Source organism: Pinus tabuliformis, chromosome J (assembly GCF_031772625.1).
Source record: "Pinus tabuliformis cultivar Carrire ecotype Pingquan chromosome J, CPIR1, whole genome shotgun sequence".
NCBI classification, from domain to species: Eukaryota; Viridiplantae; Streptophyta; class Pinopsida; order Pinales; family Pinaceae; genus Pinus; species Pinus tabuliformis.
The window spans coordinates 533,516,017-533,542,125 of record NC_142295.1 but is presented as its reverse complement, the minus strand read 5'-3'; the positions used below and the strand labels follow the sequence as shown (position 1 = coordinate 533,542,125).

At 37.4% G+C, this 26,109-nt stretch overlaps 1 protein-coding gene across 1 annotated transcript in view; it reads right to left on the bottom strand.

Annotated features, from left to right (window-relative positions):
• Positions 1-8,248: 8,248 nt before the first annotated feature.
• LOC149228119 (ergosterol biosynthetic protein 28-like) overlaps positions 8,249-26,109 on the bottom strand; it is a 122,422-nt gene continuing 104,561 nt past the window's right edge. Inside the window, exon 3 of the mRNA XM_089375644.1 lies at positions 8,249-8,702. Within this exon, the coding sequence (XP_089231770.1) occupies positions 8,623-8,702 (80 nt within the window). The 3' untranslated portion in view covers positions 8,249-8,622. The remainder of the gene's footprint in view (positions 8,703-26,109) is intronic.

Here is a 26,109-nt window from a genome sequence, read left to right as displayed (position 1 = left end):
GAGCGGGGTAGGCTAGCAGGGGGACTGCCTGGCAGAACTGAGCAAATTCCCAGGACAGTGTAGTCACAGGCAGCAGGTGCTTGTCCCTCATGTCTGCGCAGTTTTTTTGGGCAGTGCAGGTAGACAAGTTGGACAGCTTATGCGCAGTGTTGGGGATGAATGCAACCCTGGGTCACAACTCAAGTCAAATTCTCTGGTTGTCCAAAGGGGAGCTTGATGGATGGGTTTGCGAGAAGCCCAAACTAAAATGGCCTCTTGGACAACTTGGAGGCCCTATGATGGAAAACTAGGCTAGTGATGACCAAAATGGGCACCTAATAAATGTGTGAAAAAATAATAGCATCAAGGGGCACATGTACCATACATGTTGAGCTCTCACCACTAAAGTTATGATTTACCTTAAAATTGAACATCACTTTGAAAAACTAAAATTAGATATTTGAAAGTGGTCATGTAACCACCTCTTACATATATAATATTTAGAACGAATATTATACATATGCATGTATTAGATTCTCATAACAAGATGCTTCAATGTCAATTTCCAATCTCTCAATTCTCACAAACAATCCCAATGGAATATTAAGAGCTACATTTTTAAACAAGAAGTTTGTTGAAGAATGTAGCTATGGTTGGTCTTCACAATCCTTGATGTATTTATAATACTATGTAAAAACAAGAAAGAAATAAATAAATAAATAATTATAAAAAAGAAAATTAAAAGAAGGGAAATCTACCAAACCACCTAAAATTAAGATCCTTGAAAAAAGCTCATATGTAAATAACATATTTACCATTAGTTACTACCCACCATAATTTAAGCAAGTATTTGCATAAAAAGCGGAATAGGAACAAGATGTGAATAAATATACTTACCAAGAGTTATTGCCCACCATTATTTACATGATCTTCAACACTTTAACAAATGAGTAAAAATGTAGATGTGTGGCCTTACTAGAATTTAATTTACAAAGAGACATGATTTAATTTAAGAGACACGTCTCTTAGGTATCTTAGGTATAAAATACACTTGAACTTCTTCATTTTACGTACTCGCTTATCACTCACATATCTCTTTCTCTCACATGCTTTGAAGCAATCTAAGAAAGAGGCCTAAGTTTCTAAGGAGTTGAATTTTTGAGACGGCCTAAGTTTTCAACATTGTGATCTCTACTTTCCTTTCATGGTTATTGGTTGAATTTATGAAGTTTGATTGCTTGATGAAGATAAAATAACTATAATATATATTCACAAGTAATTACCATAGTTTAGAAATAAAGTATTTGTATCAATTGTACTAAAAAATCAACATGGTATCAGAGCTTTGGTGAAGCAAGGAAGTTGAAGATCACATCTAAGCCTATGCAAGGAACTACGCTGATATATGCCTACCTGCAAAGCTAAAGATTAAGGGAACAAGTTCACAAGAAGGCTATTACAAGTAAACATGCTAGGCTTGGTTGATCTCATGTGATTTGTCTCTAATGAAAGTTGAAGGACTTGTGTTAGAGGGAGAAGTTGTGGCAAAAATAATTTCCTCTAGGAGAAGTCAGAGAGCCTCGTACTAGCTTTAGAGAGAGTATATCTTTGAGTTCAAAATTATGGACTGTCATTGACATCGTTGGGATTTATAGTTTATATGTTGAAAGGTTGCAATGGCAGAGAGAGCAACCATAATTACCACAGTAGGATATGTCTCAAGTGTGAGAGGAAGCACCTAGTCAGGATGATAAGGAAGCAATTGTGGTGATAGACCTAGTAAAAGGGTTGGTGCACTAGCGTGGTACTGTTGGTCATGAAAAAGTCAATTATGTTTTGAGATTTGTCTCAAATAGTGAAGTACAATTGTATATTCAGATTAGGAAAAGAGTGCTAAAGACATAAAAGGTGCATCAAGATATTGTTTTAATCTAGGCTCTATTATGAATATGAGCATGAAGCAGACATTTGTCGTACTCATTACTGCAGTGGCCAAGTATATTGTAGTTGGATGGAAAGTTGTGAAGCAGTAGGGCTTCATAAACTACTTGTATAATTATTTGATCAAGAGTAGGTGATAACATGGTGATAGGTTGGGGCACCTTGAGATGCAGTACCAAGACATGGTGCAAAAGAGAGTAGTATGGCTCTAGTTCTACATTCAAGCAGATTGATTCCAAGACGAAGTTTGTATACTTTGAGGAAAAGCTTGAAAGGATTGAGCATGTCTCTCTCAACAAGAGGGAGTGATGAGATAGCAACATCAAGTACAAACACTCTCTAGAACATGTTGACCAGGAGAATGGTCTAGATTTTTGATATGATAACATCAAGGGACAGACATTCTACCTTAGGAGAATGATCCAATAGGAGACAAACATTCTACCTTAAGGAGAATGGTCTGACAGAGGAAAGACATTCTTCATGAGTTAGAGATATTGACCAGAATGCACAAGGCCTTCACTCAATGAACCTCTTACATACCACGTGCATTTGTGGCATACTAAAAAATACCCTTAATTTGACTACATATTGGAAAATATCTCTAAAAATCAATTTATTTAACCCCCTATCAATATGAACACAATACACCTTCCCAATTTAAAAAACCCCTACGTTCACTAGATATTGTAGATATCTATTTTTTCATTAACATTTTCCATACCCTTTATACTTTTTCATTAACTTTAAGCTTCATTTTTTATACCTGCCAATATAAAAACCATTTACCCCCTGTTATATGCTCAATATATTATGTTATTTTTTCCTCAATATATATCCCCCAATATGAATGCATGTAATATGGTATTGCTCCTCTAGTGAAGCCCCCACACCAGAATGAGGAAGAATGGTCCTAAATACCTATACACTCAGTTGAGTAGGTGCCTTTTAGCATCAGTCTCAGACTCTCTAGATAGGATGAGGAGCACACTTAGCATCAAGTTAGAAATCACTCATGAAGAGTGAGGCCATTCGAGATTCACCACAAGCCAGAGATATTGACAAGGATGATGGTGACTAGTCTATATACCATGTGTCAGTGTGACCAGAATATGGTGACTAGTTGATGTTAAGATATGCCATGTGTCAGGTACCAACCAGGATATGACAAGTAGTTGATGTTGATGATTTACCATGAGTTGGTAATTAGATGACGTTGATTTACCATGTGTCAAAAATGTTTTGAAAAAATTATGAATTATGGAAAATTTGGAAGTATTTGTGAGCACACTACAACAATGATAAAAGTTTGAAGTCTGGAGACCTACTATAGATGTCAAGCTAAGTCATTGGAGCATATTGTTCTCAGTCCCGATTATAAAGATTGTTTTGTTCAAGGTCGTAGAGCTTGACTATAAAGTGACCATGAGGAGATCATAACATGGAAGAATATTAACATCATAAAAGTTGTTTATAAAGGTCTTGAAGATGTTTGCATACTTTCTTGTAATCAAAAGCCTAGATGCATTTGCAATGAAGCCAACCTTGATAAAGGTTTCCATGAATAGAATACTACAATGGGAGAACTAAGTTTAAAAATCGATGACTTTTTGAATCATTGAAATGAGTGTTATGCATCATCACTGCCATATTGTTTAAAATATACTTAGATGATCTCTTATCATCATAAGAGAATCTCAATCAAAAGTCTAAAGACTTGCATCATAATATTCTAATATACTAAAGAGGGAGAAGAAATGGAAGAACTAAGCAAAGCTTGTGACAAAATGATCTGTTCCAGAATCAAGATTTGAAGATTTGACCTTAAGAGGGAGCAGGTAGATAAGAAAATTTGAAATATGCATGTCTATGACTAGAGATGAGAGAATAGAAGATTCTTCGAGTAAGAGGGAGATCATGTTTTGCTCCAGTTATCAGGACTTTTTAGAAGTCTCATAATTTAAGAAGGCCTTAAGGACTCATGTGGAGCAACTATGATATGTTGTACTAAAGAAGGGGTAGATAGAAAAACTTATGTTAGCTTCAAAGGGAGTTCGAAATGATCACAGTAGAATATGTCTCAGATTAAGAGGGAGTTGGCCACTAAATGTGATCTTGAATTGATGAAGCCTGATGAAATATTATTTGCAAAAGTTTGATGATGATAAGCAACTGATTGGTTCTTTAATGAATTTGGCAATGAGCTTAAGTTGTTGGAATACTCTGACTTTGATTGGGTTAAAAGTGTTGTCGATGGAAGGAATACATCTAGCGGATGTTTTTTATTGGGGTCAACAATGGTTTTTTGGATGAGTAGGAAACAGTCTTTCGTGGCACTTAGTACTATTGAAGTTGAATATATGGCAACCTATGCAATTTGTTGTGCAATAATTTAGCTTCAGAAAGTATTTTTCGGAATGTTTGAGTAGGCGCTGGAATCAACCATAATATTTTGTAACAATCAAAGCTACATGGCAGGTCCAAGAAAATTGGTATCAAGTACCACTACATTCATGATATGGTACATAAGGAAGCAATGAGGCTCCAGTATATCTCCACTGATGAGTAAGACCACTGACATTCCCACAAAGCCTCTGTCTTAGGCGAAGTTTGTATACTTTAGAGACAAGATTAGACTAGTGGAGAACTCCTCCGTGAGAGGGAGGATTAATGTGACATCAACAAGGGTATGGCTCATACGGTTGGTGACAATAGGAGCATGACCCAAAATATTGATGGATGGGCAACAAGGGTATGGCTCGGATTGTTGGTGACAACAAGAGCATGTCCCAAACTGTTGATGGATGGACAACATGGGTATGGATCGAATTGTTGGTGACAACAGGAGCGTGACCCAAACTGTTGATGGATGGACAACAGGGGTATGACTTGGACTGTTGGTGACAACAAGAGCATGACCTGAATTATTGGTAAAATAGCATGAGGGATAAACACTCCTGAAAGGAATGGTATCTGAGGCCCAAACACTCGTGGAGTGGGTGCCTCTTCAACATCATGGCCTAGAGAGAGGCTTTTGGATTTGGGACATGAGTTTCCCTAGGGTTTGACCATGGGGGATGACAACCCTGAACTAGTCAGAGTACCATGAGGTGAGGCGCCCATTAGATCATGGTGACTAGTTGAGTAAGTACCATCAGTTAGGAGAGCTAACCTGGGTTGTGGTACATATTGATGATGATGTTGATGTAGGTCAAGGGTATTGACCTAGATAAAGATGTTATCGATGAGATTTACCTTTATTTTTAGAAAGATCATGTATACAGAATTAGGGATATTATCTTTGTGTCAATTTGACCAAAATTAGGAAGAATGGTTTCATGGACAGAGATTCCTCCTGTGTCCTGTGTTGTGGCCAAGATTTTGGATGTTATCCATGTGTCAAGCACATTGACCAGAAATAGGAAGAATGGTCCAGTGAATAGACGTTTTCTTGTACCATGTATTGTGACCAGAATTGGGGATGTCCCTGTGTCAAGTACATTGACCAAAATTAGGAAAATGGTTCTAGAGGCTGAGTTGTAGCCTCCCAACTTTGAGAGAGTTTCTTTGATCTCTAAGAGAGCTGCTCGGTTCTCTGTTTAAAGAGAACTACTCAGATCTCTATTTAGAGAGAGCATGTTTTGGCATACGACATGGGTTGAGGCCACTTGGAGTTTCACCTGGACTATATGCACTAGCCGTGTAATGGTGAACAAGGACTAGTCTGGATACCATGAGGTTGAGGGGTCGACGGAATCATGGTGACTATTTGATATTGACGTTGTACCATAGGTACTGAGTGGATGCCATGATTGTTATAGGTCAAGAGGGTTGACCTAGATGATTGTGATGCTGGTAATTATGATATTGATGTTGATGATGATCTAATCTTGATCCTTCCTTAGAGAACCCTTTCAACTTCTTGACATCTTGATAAACATTATGAATACCTCCCTAGCTAGGAGGGAATGTTGAAGAATGTAGCTATGGTCAGTATTCATAATCCTTGATGCATTTATAATACCATGTAAAAACATGAGACAAAATTAGATTTTAAATTAGAAGAAAGTAAATTAAAAGAAAGGAAATCAACCAAACCACATAAAATTAAGATCCTTGAAATAGTTCATACGTAAATAATATATTTACCACCGTAATTTAAACAAAGATGTGCATAAAAGGCAGAATAAGAACAAGAAGTAAATAAATGTACTTACCAAGCATTACTGCCCACAGTTATTTACGTGATCTTCAACACTTTAATGAATATGAGTAAAAATATAAATGTGAATCCTTACTATAATTTAATTTATAAAGAGACGTAATTTGATTTAAGAGACATGTCTCTTCGGTATAAAATACCCTTGAAATTTTTCATTTTACATACTCACTTATCACTCACACACACGTAGAAGCAATCTAAGAAAGAGGCCAAAGTTTCTAAGGAGCTTACTTTTTGAGACAGCCTAAGTTTTCAACATTGTGATCTCTAGTTTCGTTTCATGGTTATTGGTTGAATTTTTGAAGTGTGATTGTTTGATGAAGATAAAAAAACTATAATATATATTCACAAGCAATTACCATAGTTCAGAAATAAAGTGCTTGTATCAATTGTACTAAGAAATCAACAAAGTTAACTTTCGAAATTCAAGAATAGTTGCAAATGGTGTATGATCTTGCACACATTCCTTTTGACAAAGCCATAGTACAACTACTTTTAACTAGTATATATCCATCTTAACTCCGAATCTACTAAGCGCCGAGAGGGATCAAAACTCTCAAGATACAAACCTCTTTTTGAGTGCAAACTTGAGAAAAAGTTTGCACTTCGAAAAATTTGATTCCTCTGGGCCCTTGGTAGATCCAAAGTTCACATGGATCTATGCTAGGTCTTATATATATATATATATATATAGATAGATAGATAGATATATAGATAGATATAGATATTATAGAAATATTCTTATTTTTAATTAAATTAAAATCATATACATATAGTTACATGTGTGTTGTGTTAAATATATATATATATATATATATATATATATATATATATATATATAATTTAAATATGAAATTCGAAAATATTTTGTCTACGAATATTATGTATTATTTTAATTTATATGGTAAAATCAATTTTAATCTATAGCTATTGTTTATATTTAATATTTATTTCACATCTCAAAAATATTCTTATTTCTAATTATATCTTTCTTAATTAAATCTATCAAGTTTTTATGAGTTTATTAGCTATATTTTCTGAAATATTCTAGATAGGAATATAAACTATTAATGTACAGTAAAACAAATTGAATTGAATCCATTTATTATTTTTATTACCTAATATTTTTTATTATTTTTTAAGTTGTAGTCTATCTATGATAATTTTTGGAGCTTTAATGAACATATTTTTCGATCGAATTTGCATAGAATCCAGCAAAGGTTTATTGCAATCACAAATTTGAACTGTGAACTGTCCACAATCCGAGTCCCTGGGGTTTTTCAAGGTGCTCTATATATATATATATATATATATATATATATATATATATATATATATATTCAAATACCTGGGGTTTTTCAAGGTGCTATATATATATATATATATATATATATATATATATATATATATATTCAAAAACACATTTTAAACAACAAAAGGTCATAATTTAACTGAAAATTGCTTTGCCAGATTCTAACCAAAAACTCCAAAACTTATAATAGTTAGACAATGCCCCCTCTTTTACTTGAATCTACATTATATTTTATCATTTTTATTTTTTAATCTAATACATCATTTTATTGACATTATAAAAAAATATTCTATAATACTAACATCATTTGAAAAAAATTATTTAATTACAATTTGTGTACAAATGAACTTATAAGAAACAGTAACAGAGTACACAAATATGCTCTCACTTTCCTTCAAGCTTATCAATATACTACCTGCAACACTAATTGTTCATGAATCAATATATATTATGCATCATCTTAAATATCATTTTTTAGATTATATAAAAAAGACAAGTAGTTGAACATTTATTTTTGTCTGTTTAAGTTTCTCAAAATGCATCAGAAACGTTAAAAGGCTCACATAATATCATAACTTTCCAAAAATATGAACTTAAAACAACCCCAACATGGGGGCAAATCACCAATAACACACAATAACCACATAAGTTGTTAGATCAAATGATTTCTGTTAGGGCTCAAAATTCAAATTATGTTATGCATGACAGGATATATATATATATAAAAAAAAAAAACATTGAGCCAATACAAAAGAATATGAACACAAATCACATCTTTCATAGTGCAAATTAAATGATCAATAGGTGCAATATCGCACCATCAGACATCCTTCAAAAGATGGAAATAAATTCATCTCTGTCTATTGTTTAAAGGAAGTGCTTGAAGTCCACCATAAATATGCATCAAGATAATTAGTGTGGAATAATGGGACGACAAGCTCTGTGCTGTGCCAGAGCTTCCTGACGGATTAGACACGCTAATAAGATTGAAATCAATATAGGCAAGTAATAATGCCAATATGCAGCAATTCAAGACCTGAACTCCTTTAGAAGCTTCTTTGAATCATACTAATCATGTGTAATCACTTGTGTTACCAAATGTAAGCATCAATAGAATTGCACTTCCATCAAACAGACTGCATATACACGGGAAAAGAGATACCATAGATCATTCCTGTTTTTTTGTTTGTTGTTGATATTGAGACCGATGCCTATTCCAATGCAGGATCATCCATACTATCGATGTTCCTGATAACCATTTGAATATGGTTCAGATAAAAGAAAAATGTCAGATGAAAACAATGAAGATGCATTCAATTTTTTTCCAGACTATAAAAAAGGAAGTTATAGAAACTTCTACCACTCTATTTAACAAGATGTTGTGTAAAAGATTTCAAAAAAGCAATTTTAAACTAAAGCTATACAATATTTGGCATTTTGAACCGAAATTGCGTCTCTTCCAATGCACATGTCAAGTAAAGAGGGTGGTTCTTTGAGGACCATACATATATTCGGCTTCATGGATTTCAGGGCAGGCCAATCGGCAAATATCAAATATGTAGGCAAATAGAGCATATTCAATATTGGGTAATCAACAAAGAAAAGAAAGTTGGTTTTCATCCTTTGCATCCGATTGTAGGAGAGCTTACAGTGCAAAATGTGAGTCATCTCAGGGACTATGCTCATAAAGTAAATCATCACCTAGAACAAAGTAGCAAGGCAATATAATGATCCTGCAGGTCTTGTTGGGGTGCATTTTAAAAGTGAAGGCTTCAATTTCCACAATGAGATAAATAGAGAAGATCTTTTTGGAATCCTGAAAGTTGGCTCATCATCCCACGGTCCCACCCCATGTCCTTCAAATTTTAGAGGGTTTGTTGGAATCTGCCATGGGACCATTGGGAGCCAGCTTAAAGAAGCTGAATCGGGAGGATCTTGAGTACTACATGCAGAACCACTTGATAACTCTCACTAGGGAAAAAGCAAGAAATTCACTGTCAGTGTCAGTTTGCTCAAACTCGACATTGGCTTGAACATTCCTTGTCTACTCTGTTGAAAAATTTAACAAATTTAACTAGGTTCGGTCTTCATAAAATGTATTTGAGTCACAATGAAATGTATTTATCAAAAGAATGAAAAAGATATTTTTATTATTATTATTAGTATGACTTATTAAAGCATGGGTTTCATGCTTGGGTCATCATATTTTAGGTCAAAGTCCCCATTGAGGACTTCCAGGATTTATTCTGAGTCATTAGAGTCATTGTCCATTTAAAGAGACAGTTCTTGGGCTTTTGAATCATGTGAAAAGAATTAACATTGAGTCAAATATGATATTTATCCCTTCCACACCAAGTCAGCTTCAAGGAGATCAAGTCGGCTTCAAGAAAGGCAATTCGACCTCACTAGAAGGCTATATATACAAAGCAGTTCGAATTCATTTTGAGCAAGCACTCTCTCTCACACAAGTTCGATATCCAGAAGAAAGCGCTCGAAAAGTGCGAAGTAAGAAAGGAGGGCTAAAGGAGTGCAAATTTGGAGAAAGAAGAAGAAAAAGAGAAAATCGAAATTTTGGGCTACCTATCTCTCTCTCGTGTGGATTCCTCTAGGAGATCGAAGTATCCCTTGTCAAGTCGAAGTTGTTGTTGCTGCCAATTGTTGGGTCGACGTTGTTGTTGTTGCTGCCAATTGTTGGGTCGACGCTGCTGCTATTGCTGCCAGTTGTTGGGTCAAAGTTGTTGTTGCAAGTTGATGCTGCTAGGTCGAAGTTGCTATTGAAGGGTTATCATTTGCAAGAAGGAAGAAAGGGCTGACTTGGTGTGGAGGAAGTCTGGGTCTAGGTCAAGAGTCTTGGATTATCTCAAGGAGTTATTAAGGAAGAATTGTTGATTGGGTTTTCCCCTAGATAGGGGTTTTTCCCTAGCTGTCTGCCTATATCTGGTGTCTATGATCTTTGTGCTATTGTTTTGGTAATTGCTTGATGAACTAAAAGATAAAAGAAGAACATAAAGATAAAAGAATCACAAGTAATTATCTATATAAGAAAATCTTTCTGCCTTTCTAATTTTCTAACATGGTATCAGAGCTAAGGTGAAGAAGGAAAAACGCAGTTTAATGATCTACTGAAAGAAGTCTAAGAAACCTCAAAAGGATTGAGCAAGGGATCATATAAGGAGATCTTATAAGGAAAGAATCTTACTACCTTCAAGGACAATGTCTAACACAATAAAGGGAGAGAACAAATTAGAAGGAGCATCAAATTACAAGTCATGGAAGAAGAGAATTGACCTCATTCTTGAAAAGAACAAAGTCTTGGATTTGGTCAAAGGAAAAGTGAAGAAACCTACTGAAGGATCTAGTGATGCAGATAAAGTGAAGTTTAGAGAGTCAAAAATATTGGCTATGACACTAATGGTAGAAAGTATAAAGGACAATCTTGTCCCATACATTTCCAACATAGACCATGCTCAAGAAATGTATGAAGCTTTATCAAAATTGTTCACTATCAAGAACCTCAGTCAAGTAGCAAATCTTAAGAATCAGTTAAGGACCACAAAAATGACAAAAGATGACATTGTGGCTTCCTTCTTTGTAAGGATAGCTAGAATTAGAGATGACCTTCTAGCCATAGATGAGATTGTACTGGAAAAAGAGCTAGTGATTACTGCATTATTGGGATTGCCACCTACATGGAGTGTTTTTGCTTCAGGACTCAACAGCTGGAAAGAAACTCCATCATTTGAACAATTATGGAATGCCTGTAGCCAAGAAGAAATGAGAATCTCATTAGTAACCAACAATGAAGAAGAAAAAGTTTCAAATGCATACTCCGCTTATCACAAGAAAGGAAACTTCAAGAAGTCAAAAGGGCCAAGAAGGAAGGTAGACATGTCCAAAATATAATGCTACCAATGTCATAAAATGGGTCACTATAAAAGTGACTGTCCTGACAATCCAAAGAATAAGAAAAGGAACAGGGACCAAGCTAATGTTGCTGAAGAAGGATCTCCAAAGAAGAATAAAGTCGAAGAACTAGATATAAGGGACTTACACTACTAAGTCCTTTTCTCTAAGCTTTAGTTGTTTCATTTTTTATTTCTAATATTTGTAGGTTTAACATATTTTGGAAAACATTTTTAATTGTTTTTATAAGGTAATAGGTATCCCTCGAGCTTGGAAGGAGCCCTCACCAACTTCCAAAGATAAGTATCTTATTCCTTGTATTACCTGTTCATTTTTGGTTTTCCTTACTTATCTAAGTTTGTTTGCATTAAATACTAATCACATTTATATTCATATTTTCCTTGTTTAAGAAAGACTTGTTGAATACTCAAGGATTATGGAAGAAGGCCTCACGAGACAAAGCACTGGAATCACACGGTTTGTTAAACAAAAGGTATGCCTTAGACTATAAGTTTTTGCTCTCTTCATTATATTCATTCTTGATAAACTATTAATAACATTATTGTGTCTAGCTCTCTTGAATCATCAAGATTCTTGATTGGGTGATTCATCATTAGATAAATCTACCCTCCTCATATCTTTGATTGTTCATATGGAACCCTAAAAAGGTTCTTTATAAAACCCTAACTTAAGGGTATGTCGATGATAATGTGTGAAACCCTAGCCTACTTAGGGTTATTGATGAAGTCTAAAGAAAATGTTTGATGCTTTGATGATGTCATGTTTGGGGTTTTGGTATGGTTATGAAAACCCTAACTTGTTAGGATTGAATGGTGATGTCTAAAATCCCAAACCTTTGAAGTATTGATAAATTAGGGTTTGTTGTGTTATGTATTGAAACCCTAGATTGTTAGGGTTTGGTAGGGTGTATAAGCAAGACCCTTATTTTAGATAATTTCCTAAGAATGAAATCCTAGGTATATGTGTGTTTGTCCGATCGAAACCCTAGTATGATCAAGTTTGTCATATGTCTAGCTTTAATATATTGGTATTTGCGTCATTGGGTTTGACTAACACGTGTTATCATATGCTTGTGCGTGTTGATGGAATCCTAGATACATGTGTTGACCTAATTATTGATGGTCATGAGTCCTAGGGTTTGGAACTAAGCCCTAGTCAAAGGTTGATTCTCTAGGATGATAGTTTTTGTGAATTCTAGGGTTTTGTAACTAAACCTTAGTAGAAGTTCAAATCTCTAATCTATGATGACAATGTGATAATCTGAGATTTATGAAAGATTGTTGAAATTGCACTGTGATTGGGTTTTGATTGTTGAAGCTTAATGGCTCATGTATGAAATCTAGGATCTTGCACTAAATCCTAGTGTAAGTCTAACATATGAGTGTTAAAGTTGTTAAATGCATTTGTTTTAAATGCTTCTAGGGTTTGCAATATTTATAATCTTAATGGCTTCATGCCTCTGGAAGAAATATTGAAGCCCTAGATATAATGAAGGTTGTTATCTTGATTGAGGTACTCAAAGTCTTGATGATGAAATCTAGGGTTTATGACAAAACCCTGGCATATAGTTGAAGTATAAAAGTATGTGTCTCTTGTAAACCTAACTAAGTTTAGGTATTTGATGTCTAATGATGAATGCTTACATTATTATATGATTCTGATATAGTTAACTTCATGCTTTTTTATGTATGTATTTGGTCGTACTTGCTATCTAAGTTGTGCAGGTACATAATCTTCAAGGTGATGAAGATGTTTGTAAGTAAAGTTGATTTGATAAGCATGATGAAGAAAGTTATATGAATGATTATGGTCATGATGACTCTGATAAGAAGGATGGAAGCCATGAAAGATTCTCTGATGTCGTAGAAAAGAAGTTGATCTCCCTAAGTTAAGAGGGAGCCTGGATGAAAGAAATATCCCTAGTTAAGAGAGAGGGCATATCATAGTCATGATGGATACTTTGAAAGAAGAAATTGGAGAATGCATTTTGAGGGGCTGCTGAGATAAGGATTTGATTGTAGAATATGTTGTTGCATGTGAAGTAGGAAAAGAAGTTGTATTTTTGAAGAATCTTCTATCTAGATTCGTTTGAAAGTCCTATTGTGATAAATTGAGAAGCAACATCAAGTTGTCTGAAAGACCCCAGAGGTTTGTGTTTACTTATGTACATTTGAAAGTTTGTTACTGATTGGGGTTGTGTTTGTATAAGTAAATCTCTCAAGAGGTTTGATACAATGTTGGTTACACAAGAGAGATATGTTACCGATCTATTTGATCAGGGAGGATTTGCTACCGATTGGAATAATCAAAAGTGTTGAGGCTTTGTGTTTAAGACACATTGCCTGAGAGGACATTTGGCCAGCACTTTGTGTTGATGTCTGGAGCATGAAGTAGGGAGGGTGGCGTTGGTCATAGAGATTTAACCTCAGATATGCACCTGGATCCCTGGGTTGATGGTTAGCAAGTAAGCCTGATGGTACCTAGAGAGGCTGAAAGCTTTAGTCCATCTTAGTCCCACCCGAATAAATTTCCCTAGTCAGGAATCTAGTCCGTGGCATCGCAAGTGCCTAAACTATTGGAGGACCTTAGATAGATTTCCCTGGTCAAGAATCTAGTCCATGGCATTGCGGTGCCTAAACTCTTCATAGTTCATATGTTTTGAGATCTTCCATGTACTTGTATATGTAAGTATGAATACCTCCCTAGTTAAGAGAGAGTGTTGAAAAATGTAACTAGGTTCGGTCTTCATAAAATGTATTTGAGTCACAATGAAATGTATTTATCAAAAGAATGAAAAATATATTTTTATTATTATTATAACTTATTAAAGCATGCATTTCATGCTTGGGTCATCATATTTTAGGTCAAAGTCCCCATTGAGGACTTCTAGGATTTATTCTAAGTCATTAGAGTCATTGTCCATTTAAAGAAACCCTTCTTGGGCTTTTGAATCATGTAAAAAGAATTAATATTGAGTCAAATATGCTATTTGTCCCCTCCACACCAAGTCGGCCTCAAGGAGATCAAGTTGGCTTCAAGAATGGAAATTCGACCTCACTAGAAGGTTATATATACAGAGCAGTTCAAATTCATTTGGAGCAAGCACTGTCTCTCACACAAGTTCGATATCCAGAGGAAAGAGCTAGAAAAGTGTGAAGTAAGAAAGGAGGGCTAAAGGAGTGCAAAGTTGGAGAAAGAAGAAGAAAAAGAGAAAATCGAAATTTTGGGCTATCTATCTCTCTCTCGTGTGGATTCCTTTAGGAGATCGAAGTCTCCCTTGTCAGGTTGAAGCTATTGCTGTTGTTGTTGCCGCTAGTTGTTGGGTCGAAGTTGTTGCTACTGTTGTTGCTGCCAGTTGCTAGGTCAAAGTTGTTGCCGCAAGTTTGATGCTGCTAGGTCGAAGTTGCTATTGAAGGGTTATCATCTGCAAGAAGAAAGGGCTGACTTGGTGTGGAGGAAGTTTGGGTCTAGGTCAAGAGTCTTGGATTATCTCAAGAAGTTATTAAGGAAGAGTTGTTAACTGGGTTTTCCCCTAGATAGGGGTTTTGCCCTAGTTGTCTGCCTATATCTAGTGTCTGTGATCTTTGTGTTATTGTTTTGGTAATCGCTTGATGAACTAAAGGATAAAAGAAGAACATAAAGATAAAAGAATCACAAGTAATTATTTTATAAGAAAATCTTTCTACCTTTCTGATTTTCTAACATGCTCGATAGGATTTACTATGATTTCAACAAAGAGAGGTCCATAGAGGAAGTTCTAGGGACTAATAGGTGTTATGTTGAATGGGTGTTGTATCCTCCCAAAAACCATCCACATTGTCAACGGGGTCACTTGCTAAGCAAGGGTTTTCTTGTCAATTTGGCCAAGCATTTGAAGAGATGCCAATGAATCGAGCACATTTTCAAATCATGATCAAATTGCTCTTAGGGAAACTCTGATGATGTGGGTACAGTCCAGATATTTTGTGGTTGATATAAAGTTACAGCTGGAACATATGGCACAAATTTTGGCAGAACAAAAACGACTTTTGTTTGAAGGGAAACAAATCAAGGATCAGCATTTGTTATCTACATACAGTATACGCAAGGATCCAACTCTCTTTCTTGTTTTACACATGTGGAGAAGTGGTGGACAAATGTGCGTCATCATCCTCCAAACCTTCTTTTAAGGATGTGGTCCAAAACAAATCACCCACTCTATACAAGTACCTTCAATGCCTAGTGCATTTATCATGGAGAAATCAAAATAGGTGCCCTTGGTGGAGGTCTCAACATCAAATATCACAAAGATCCACTCAATATTTAATAAAGAAATGATCATATACAGATTTAATGAGTATTGGCCTCCTTCAGATTTGCACCAATGGATCCACTTAACCTAGATAAATAATTGTGAGGTATCTTTATGTTCCAAAGGTTTCTTTATTATTTTGTTTTACAATCATGCTGATTGTCAGAAAGTGTTCGAAGTGGGCCCCTGATTTTGGAGAAGAGTAGGACTTTTTATTACTCCATGGTTCCCAGATTTTACCCTAATACTCTGTCAATCAATAGAATGCCATTTTAGGTTGGCCTCCCAAATTCATTACATTTCCAACAGTTATTAAGTTCTGAATTCAGGGTTCTGTGATCCATAATGATTCATGAATTAAGAAAAGTCTTTCTATAGAAATCACATAAGAGAAATTTTTGGCCGATGCATTTCGAACCAACCAGTGTGGTTCCCTGGTCCTGATGATGAACCACACTGATTGGTTCAAAAGGCGTCGGCCAAAAATTTCTCTTATGTGATTTCTACCGAAAGACTTTTCTTAAGTTATTAAGTTCTTGAGAACATTGGGAATCCTTTGGGGCAGTTGTACAAAAACAAAGGTTGGGAGAGCTACAGCAGGTTTGTGTAATTGTGCTCATATCTGTGTTAAGATAGACCTTAAGGTCTTCCAGACAAAAAGATTCTCAAAAGGGAAAATTTTAGATGGACTCGAGTTTTGGATTATGAGAATACAGCTTTCTGGTGCAGAATCTGTCAACAAAGAAGACATCTACAAGATATTTGTCCCCGTGTGTGGGCACATCCTCCAAGAAAAAAAAGGGCTAAAACTAAAACCAAAATGGTGGCACTTTCCGGAGCAATTGATGTCCATTGATGAAGGTAATAAGGATGAAGAGTTACAGCAAACAGCAGATTCAGAGAAGGTCAATTCTGAGAGCCAAATGAGGGAACAACCTTCCACGTGGAGTATAGATAGCACGCCCAGAAAACAGATACTTCTCCTTCAGGGATGGAGGTAGTCAAGGATGCTACATCAGGAGGATTGAAGAAACTCATGGATTTGATAAATCTGACTTTGATAAGGAGCAAGTATCTTCAAAGAAAAGTGGAAATCCAGCTTTAGAATTACAGATTGTCCCTGTGGAACCACCTCCAGGGTGGTGGATTGAGAGGTCAAGAAGAATAAAGGGATAAAAAATCAAGATTGAGGATATCTTACATCCTTAGTTTTCTGCCAAGCTTTCCTTTTGTTTCTGTTCTGTCTTAAAATTTGTTGGTGCTTGCTCAGCTATTCTTATGTTAATTTATCAGATGTAGGGAGGACCATCTTCCTAGATCATATGAAAATTGAAATGCTCTTGTAACATCTCCAGGATATAATCCCTTCTTTTCTTATGAATAAGAAGTTACGATCTTTTTTTCCATGGTTAAAAAAAAAAATCCTGAAATCCATGTGTGGTTGGCTCACAAAAGGAGGGGAAAGAAACACGGCAAGAGCAATTTACCTCCTCGGGCTCTAAAAATTATAAATTATAATGAACATGAGGTAATTGATAATGGACTGATCAAATCCAAAGGAAAATCTGAATTGCACAACCCTCGTTTGGTATAAATCAAGGAAAGGAAGAAGAAAGGTGCTGAGACTTCAACTTTGCAAGATGAAGCTCCAAACATATTCTGAGCACAGAAAATTGGTGACAGACGAGTTATGGGCTCAGGCCTTAGTTTCTATCTGGTCAAATCAGGCAAATGGGGAGCTTATGCAGTAGATGTTGATGATGGCAAAGATCTTGACAATAGAGGAAGGACTCGAAAGACATGGCATGAGGAAGTGTTAATTTTAGATATCAATGTTATGTTCTATGCTTGCAACAATTACTTCAATGCCCTTTTATTTGCCCAATGACAATTTCCACTTAATTACTAATAGCAATCACATTGACAGTAACTATAGATAGAACATAAACAATAAACATAGAAGACAAGCCAAGACAAGAGAACATCAGTATTTGGTGAATCCCAGGGAAAAACACCAAGATGGGGAAAACCCTTTGATCAATTCTTCTTATTATTATACCAAATGTTCAGCAGAGAGAGTACAATAATACAAAGTCAAAGTCAAATTTGACTTGCCAAATCACTGTCCAAAACTACTCTGTCAAATCTGCAATTTTACCCTCAGTCAACAGCAGTCAAATCAGCCCTAACCAGAAAGTCAACAGTTGTCAAAGTCTAGTCAAACTTCCCCAAAACAGCTTGGTCAAAGGAGAGAAGAACTCGGCCTCTCTTGCGGGTCAAAGTGAGCTCAAAACAGTCAACAAATCTGCAGTCAAATTTGGTCAACCTGAAGTCAACCCTGTGGTCAACGCAAGTCAAAGTGCCCAGATTCTCCCAGAAAATCAAAGTCAAAAGCTGCCCAGAAAGTCAAAGTCAATGCTTGTCAAACTGCAAAAAAACTTCAGATTTTCAGCCCTGTAATTTTTGTCCTCCTTTCTGCCACATGTGTGAGAAAAATCAGCTGCCCAATAGTTGTACGAACCAATCAGATGAGGAGAGAGAAGGATGTGTGAGTTGATGAGGTGCCAAATGAGGTTTGAGGTCATCCTTATTTATACAAGTCATTGAGGGTCAAAAGACATGTCGCTTGGGCTTCATGAGCCTACATGATGATGTGGCCGACCTTGAAAATTTTCATGTGTGGGCTTGACCTCAAAAACATATTTCTCCTTGTCCAAATTTAGTGATCTTTAGGTCGATTTTGGTCCTCTCGAAAAGAGGAATTCAATGCAATAATTATTTCCATTAAATGAGCTGTCCAAAATGGAATTTGGCCGTAGTTTCCAATTTTAACACTCTCTCTCAACTAGGGAGAATTTCACCTGACAATATCTGACCATCGATCATCATGTACCATCTTTGCATCTCGTTTCAACTCTGTTCAACACTGATATAGATAAGGAAGAAGAATTGATCGAGAGTGGGTCACAAGACCTTACCAATCTCCACTGACAAAAGTCATTCCACATAACTAAGGGTAGAACCCCAATCAGACTTGATCCCAGATCAAGTTGTTGAACACCATGCACCCTAGACATAGGGAGTGCATGTGACAAATCACATTGCCTACTCCAGGATGTGTTGAGAAATCTAAGGCAGCTAGATTAGGGTGATTTCTCTTACTTTGATAACTGCTCATCTCTGGTGCTTCTCCTGATCTCCTCCTGCATCAGATCCGACCACAGTCGTTTCCAATTTGGTAGTTTCTCTCTTCCATTTACCGAGTCTTGGTAGCTATGCTCATCGGTATTTTCCATATGACCAAAGATGCCTAGAAGAAGCTAGAGCCAATAGTAGAGTTGGGGATACTTGTGGGGTACACTGATACACCCCACAACTATCGAGTGTTCTTGCCTACCAGTCAGAGGACAGTGGTACGCAGAGATCTAAAGTTCGACGAGCAGAAGGCCATGCGAGTTTCCCTTGAGAGGGAGCTCAAGTTGCATGCAGAGGAGGAACTTTTGGTTCCTAAGGAGGAGGAGCCTCAGACTAATGCGGAGCAGCTGCATGCAAAGGATACAAGAGTGGAGACATCCACTCATGCAGAGTCTTCCAGAGATGGGCGGAAACGCTCAAGGGAAGCTGACAGATTGTTGATGGATGCGAGAGAGAATGTGGGAGAGCCATCTTCTCAGCGCAGACAGAGGAGGTCACCTGAGCGGTACACTGGTTACATGGCCCTTGTTGGGGAGGTGTAGAGACTGAACCATCTTCCTTTGAGGAAGCAGTGCAGTAGCCAGTGTGGGTTGATGCTATGGTGGAGTATGACTCCATAGTTCGAAACAGTGTTTGGGATGTTGTTCCAAGACCGGAGAACAAGTTAGTGGTGAGTTCCCGATGGCTTTACAAGGTAAAGCAAGCAGCTGATGGTAGTGTGGAGAAACATAAGGCAAGGTTTGTTGCCCGTGGTTTCTCACAGGTCGAGGGGATCGACTATGATGAGACTTTTGCTCCTGTAGCAAGGTACTCATCTATCAGATCGATGTTGGCACTATCAGCACAGATGGGTTGGAAGATCCATCAGATGGATGTGAAGACTGCATTCCTCAATGGCAAGATTGAGGAAGAGGTGTACACAGAGCAGCCAGATGGATTTGAGACCTTCGATCGTGAGTCACATGTGTGCCGACTCAAGAGCTTTGTACGGTCTGAAGCAAGCACCTCATGCTTGGTACACCAGGATCGACAACTACTTCACCGGGTTGGGCTTCATAAAGTGTGAAGCAGATGCGAACTTATACCACATCATGGTGGAAGGTAAGTAGTTGATCATTGTTCTTTATGTTGATGATCTGATATTGATAGGTGATGATCAGTTGATCATGTCTTGCAAGGAGGACCTTGCAAGAGAGTTCGAGATGAAATACATGGGTCTCATGCACTACTTTCTAGGCATGGAAATGTGGCAGAAGGATGGGGAAGTGTTTGTGTCTCAAGGCAAGTATGCTAATGAGATACTCAGGAGATTCCACATGGAGAAGTGCAATCCCATGCAGACTCCTCTAGCAAGTAACTGGAGGAAGGAGGATGCTACTTCAGGTCAGGTAGTAGCTGCTACTGTGTATCGGCAGCTTGTGGGTTAAATGATGTATTTAGTGAACACACAACCAGATTTGTGCTTTGTGGTGAACCAGCTGAGTCAAGCTATGGTTTAGCCTACCAAGTTGTTTTGGAAGGCAGCGAAGCATGTGCTGAGATACCTCAGAGGCACATCTCAGTATGGATTATGGTACAGACAGACAGAGGGAGTGAAGCTTCAAGGCTTCATAGATGCAGATTGGGCAGGGAGTCCATCAAATCAGAAGAGCACTTCAGGAGGAATTTTCAACCTTGGTTCAGCTGTAGTTTCTTGGTACAGCAGGAAACAGAGGTCAGTTGCACTTAGCTCAGCAAAGGCTGAATACATGGTTGCAAGCCAGGCAACATGTGAGGCCATTTGGATGCGGAAAATTCTAGTTGGATTGTTTGATCAGAGGATGGATCCAACTGTGATATATTGCGATAATCAGAGTTGTATCAAACTCTATGAGAATCCAGTATTTCATGACAGGTCCAAGCACATCGATATCCAGTATCATCATCTTCAAGACTGTGTGGTGAAGAGGATCATGTTGTTGCAGTATGTTTCGACCGAGGAGCAGGATGCAGATATTTTGACTAAGGCATTGTCAAAATGCAAATTCGAGTTCCACAGAGACAAGATCGGGGTGACAGATAATCCCTTTCTTGTTGAGAGGGAGTGTTGAAAATAGCAACAAGAAATGCTAAATATAGAAATGCTAAAAATAGCATTGCTATAAATAGCATTTTGGGATACATTCCAATTTTAATTAGTCCCTAAATTAAAATTGTGAATTAAAATTCGAATTTGAGCTCAGCAGTTGTTTGTAAAATAATTAATTAATTCATCTTGAGTTAATTAGTTAGAGAAAATCAAACATGAAATCTATGTGAAGACATGCAACAGTTATCCCTTTGATTGAGGAAGTTATCCTTTAATTAAGGAGATTAGGATGAGTTGTACTTTGAGTTGTAATTAGTTAGCTCAGTTAACTGAGTTAAGTCCAGTTAGATTAGTTCCAATAGTTTGTGGAACTGATTGTGAGTTCAGTTAGTCAATGCATGCATGCATGCAACTAGTGTACTTTAGATAACTGAATATTCTCTCATAAATAACTCATGCATGTCAGTTCAGACAGAGACCCAGTTGAGATCAAAGGATGGGACAGTGTACTATCAGTTGCAGGAATATTCCCATGAGGATATCTCTTGCATGCAGAAGGAATTCTTTCCTTGAGGATTGCGTAGTTATTTCAGAGGTTAGTGAGTAGTGTGTGAGGTAATTACACACAGGTGGCAGCTTGAGGACCCAGGAGAAACTGCGCAAGGAAATAGGAGGCTTGGAGGGCAGAGGAAAGGCATATGTGTTGTCTATTTTGTCTATGAGTAGCAATGAGGGATTGTACTGAGAGCTAGATAGCTTGTGAGCTAAAGCTTTGTGTAATCCAAAGATATTTCCACTTGTATGATAACACAGAGATCGGGGTTTTTAGCTGAGGCTTTCCCAAGAGTATTCTTCTGTGTTCATGTGTGATTGAATTCTTCTTCATCTGTTATATGTGTTCTATTTGATCTTGCTCAAAATCGATTAAGCTTCTGCAAGTTTGTTTGTAGAAGTAGGTATTTTGCTTTAGTATATTGCATTATCAGGTGATCTACAATGAGAATTTCTACAATTTTAGGACAACTCTCACTCACTTCTGAGATGTATCAAGGGAAATCGAAGTTTTCCTAATCTAGTCAAAGTTGTTGATGGTATTGCTACTGGGTCAAAGCTGCTACTACATGTTGATGCTGCTAGGTCGAAGTTACTTTTGAAGGGTCATCATCTGCAAGAAGGATTGAGGATTGACTTGGTGTGGAGGAAGTCTTTGTCTAAGTCAAGAGTATTGGATTATCTCGAGAAACTATTGAAGGAAGAATTGTTGACTGGGTTTTCCCCTAGATAGGCGTTTTTCGCTGGCTATCCGCCTACATCTGTTGTCCTTGTGCTATTGTTTTGGTAATTGCTAGATGAACTAAAAGACAAAAGAAGAACATAAAGATAAAGGAATCACAAGTAATTATCTAAAAAAGAAAATATTTCTGACTTTTTGATTTTCTAACATGGTATCAGAGCTAAGGCGAAGGAGGAAAAAAGGCAGTTTTGAGTATCTACTGGAAGGAATCTAAAGGATTCGTCAAGGGATCATATAAGGAGCTCTTATAAGAGAAGAAGCTCAATATCTTCAAGGACAATGTCTAACACAATAAAGAGTGAGAACAAATTGGAAGGAGCATCAAACAACAGATCTTGGAAAAAGATAATTGACCTCACTCTTTTTTTTTTCTAAATAAGACTGAGCTATTATATTACAGCAAGAGCAAAAATTACATCAGCAGTATTACAACAGGGCCGAGGCCCTGTAAAACTTGTCCTGGGACAGACAGTAGACTCAGGAGTATTCATTCCAGGATTACAAAAGATTGAGACCAGAGCGACACTCATGTAACCGACACATGGACTGAAGCACAAGGAAACTGAAACAACAGAAACACATGGAGGAAGAGACAATAGTAGATAACCGACACCGTAACAGAGATGGACAGAGATACATAGTGACAAAGTGCCAACACATATATGATCGCGAAGGGAGCTGACAAAGAGAAAAATTCATGCTTTGAAACCTGGAGCGCGAGCTGGGCATGCTAATCTTCTTCAGTAGTTTGCGGTTCGTCCTCCATCTTGCAGCAGGGAGGCTGGTGGATGGCCTTACCAGCATTGCGCTGCACAGGTTCACTCGGGCCTGCTCCAGGATCTTGTACAGGCCTCAGCATATCAACGGCGGGAAATTCCATGTCCACTGTGGGTACAATCCCAGGAATACGCAAAGGGTTGGCGCGAGGAGCCTCATCTTCACCCCATGGATTGCTGCAATGCTCCACTGAAACTGTTACGAAGAAAGTGGAATTGGACAAAGTGCATGGAAGGCGGTATCTTACCATTGGGTGCTCAGTGTGCCCACATTCCATTCTCTCTGGAAGTTCCGCCATTCTTCCTCTGCCCGGGGGCCTTCCCCTCGGTCGTCTGCGTTCAGGAGATTCTTCAATTGAGGAAGAGGGAGAAGGGGCTCTACCACTGTAGCTGCCACGCCGACTGGTTCCCCTTTGGCGTTCACGCTGCATACTTAAAATGAGCGGGTGACGAGTGTGCTCACGCGGATTGTCCCTCTGAACCAGACTCCCAATCCTCCAACTAGACTGCGGATAGCAGGTTTGCAACACCGCCAATCTCCCAGGTTCGCAACCAGACTGCACGTATGCCCTCCAATTGCCCAAATCTATGGCCTCTAAACCATCACAGTCGCTCTCAGAGCCTGAATGAGAGCCGAAACAATGAGCCTCCGCCACTTCCCTCAAGACTAGAACAGGAGCAGACGAGAAATGCGGGAGAATGTCCGAGAACTTCCGGCTATGAAGCGCCATGTACCGTTTCTCAAGGCGGACAGTAAATGTCGAAGGGACGCCTCTGTAATGAACCATAACTCTCCTCCTTAAATGCTGCATGCTGGAATAGTTAGGGCGAGTCCTCCTGGTGTACGTGGCTTGTCCGGGCGGACACATGCCCTGCTGACAAGCCATGAGCCTTGTGTAGCTAACAACCACCCGCATCCGGGGGATAATTGACCTCACTCTTGAAAAGAGCAAGGTCTTAGATTTGGTCAAAGGAAAGGTGAAGAAACCTACCGAAGAATCCAGTGATGCAAACAAGGTGAAGTATTGAGATATATTGGCCATGACATTGATGGTAGAAAGCATAAAGGAAAATCTTGTCCCATACATTTCCAATATAGACCATGCTCAAGAAATGTATGAAGCATTGTCAAAATTATTCACTATCAAGAACATCGGTCAAGTAGCAAGTTTGAAGAATGAGTTAAGGACTACAAAAATGACAAAGGATGATATTGTGGCTTCCTTCTTTGTAAGGATATCTAGAATTAGAGATGAACTTCAAGCCATAGATGAAATTGTACCGGAAAAGGAGCTAGTAATCACTGCACTATTGGGATTACCACCTACTTGGAGTTCTTTCGCTTCGGGTCTCAACAGTTGGAAAGAAGCTTCTACCTTTGAGTCGTTATGGAATGTTTGCACCCAAGAAGAGATGAGAATCTCATTAGTATCCAACAATGAAGAAAAAAAGGTTTCAAATGCATACTCCGCTTCTCACAAGAAAGGACACTCCAAGAAGTCAAGAGGGCCAAGAAGGAAGGTCGATATGTCCAAGATAGAATGCTACCAATGCCACAAAATGGGTCACTATAGAAGTGATTGTCCTGACAATCCAAAGAACAAGAAAAGAAGCAGAGACCAAGCCAATGTTGTTGAAGAAGGATCTCCAAAGAAGACTAAGCCCAAAGAACTAGATATAAGGGACTTACACTACTAAGTCCTTTGATCTAAGCTTTAGTTATTTTATTTTTTATTTTTTATTTTTAGTATTTGTAGGTTTAACATATTTTGGAAAAACATTTTTATTTGTTCTTAAGGTTATAGGTATCCCTCAAGCTTGGAGGGAGCCCTCACCAACCTCCAAAGATAAGTATCTTATTACCTTTTCATTTTTAGTTTTCCTTACTTATCCAATTTTGTTTGCATTAAATACTAATCACATTTCTACTCTTATTTTCCTTGTTTAGGAAAAACTTGTTGAAGACTCAAGGAAGAAGGCCTCACAAGACAAAGCATTGGAATTACAAGGTTTGTTAAGAAACAAGAGGTATGTTTTGAACTACAAGTTTTTGCTCTCTTCATATTCATTCTTGATAAACTATTACTAACATTATTGTGTCTAGCTTTCTTGAATCTTAAAGATTCTTGATTGGGTGATTCATCATTAGATAAATCTACCCTCCTCATATCTTTGATTACTCTTGTGGAACCCTAGAAAGGTTCGTTGTGAAAACCATAACTTAAGGGTATATCGATGATAATGTGTGAAACCCTAGCCTATTTAGGGTTATTGTTGATGTCTAAAGAAAATGCTTGACGATATCATGTTTGGGGTTTTGGTACGGTTATGGAAACCCTAACTTGTTAGGGTTGAATGGTAATGTCTGAAATCTCGAACCTTTTAAGTGTTGGTAATTTAGGGCTTGCTATATTTTGTATTGTAACCCTAAATCATTAGGGTTAGGTAGGTTGTATAAGCAAGACCCTTATAATGTCTTAGAAATGAATTCCTTGGCATGTGTGTGTTTGTCCAATCAAACCCTAGTCTAATCAAGTGTGTTATATGTCTAAATTTTATTGATATTTCTGTCTTTGGGTTTGACTACGCATGCTATGATATGCCTGTGCTTGATGATGGAATCCTAGATGTATAAGTTGACCTAATTGTTGATGGTCATAATAACTAGGGTTTGCAACTAAGCCCTAGTCAAAGTTTGATTCTCTAGGATGATTGTATTCTAGGGTTTTGTAACTACAACCTGGTAGAAGTCCAAATCTATGATATATGATGACAATGTGATAATTTGAGATTTGTGTAAGATTGTTGAAATCTGAAGTTGAGTTATGACTGATGATTGTTAAGGAAAAATCTAGGGTTTACAACAAACCCTAGTGGAAGCTAGTCATGTTGTTACTTTGAATTAAGTTGTGATTGATTTTGATTGTTAAAAGCTCATGTATGAAATCTAGGGTTTTCGCACTAAATCCTAGTAGGAAGTATAACATATGAATTCTAAAGTTGTCAAATACATTGTAGATCTATATTTGTTTGAATTGTTTCTAGGGTTTGCAATATGTTGTAGTAGGGTATGTCAAATCTTTGGAAGAAACATTGAAACCCTAAAT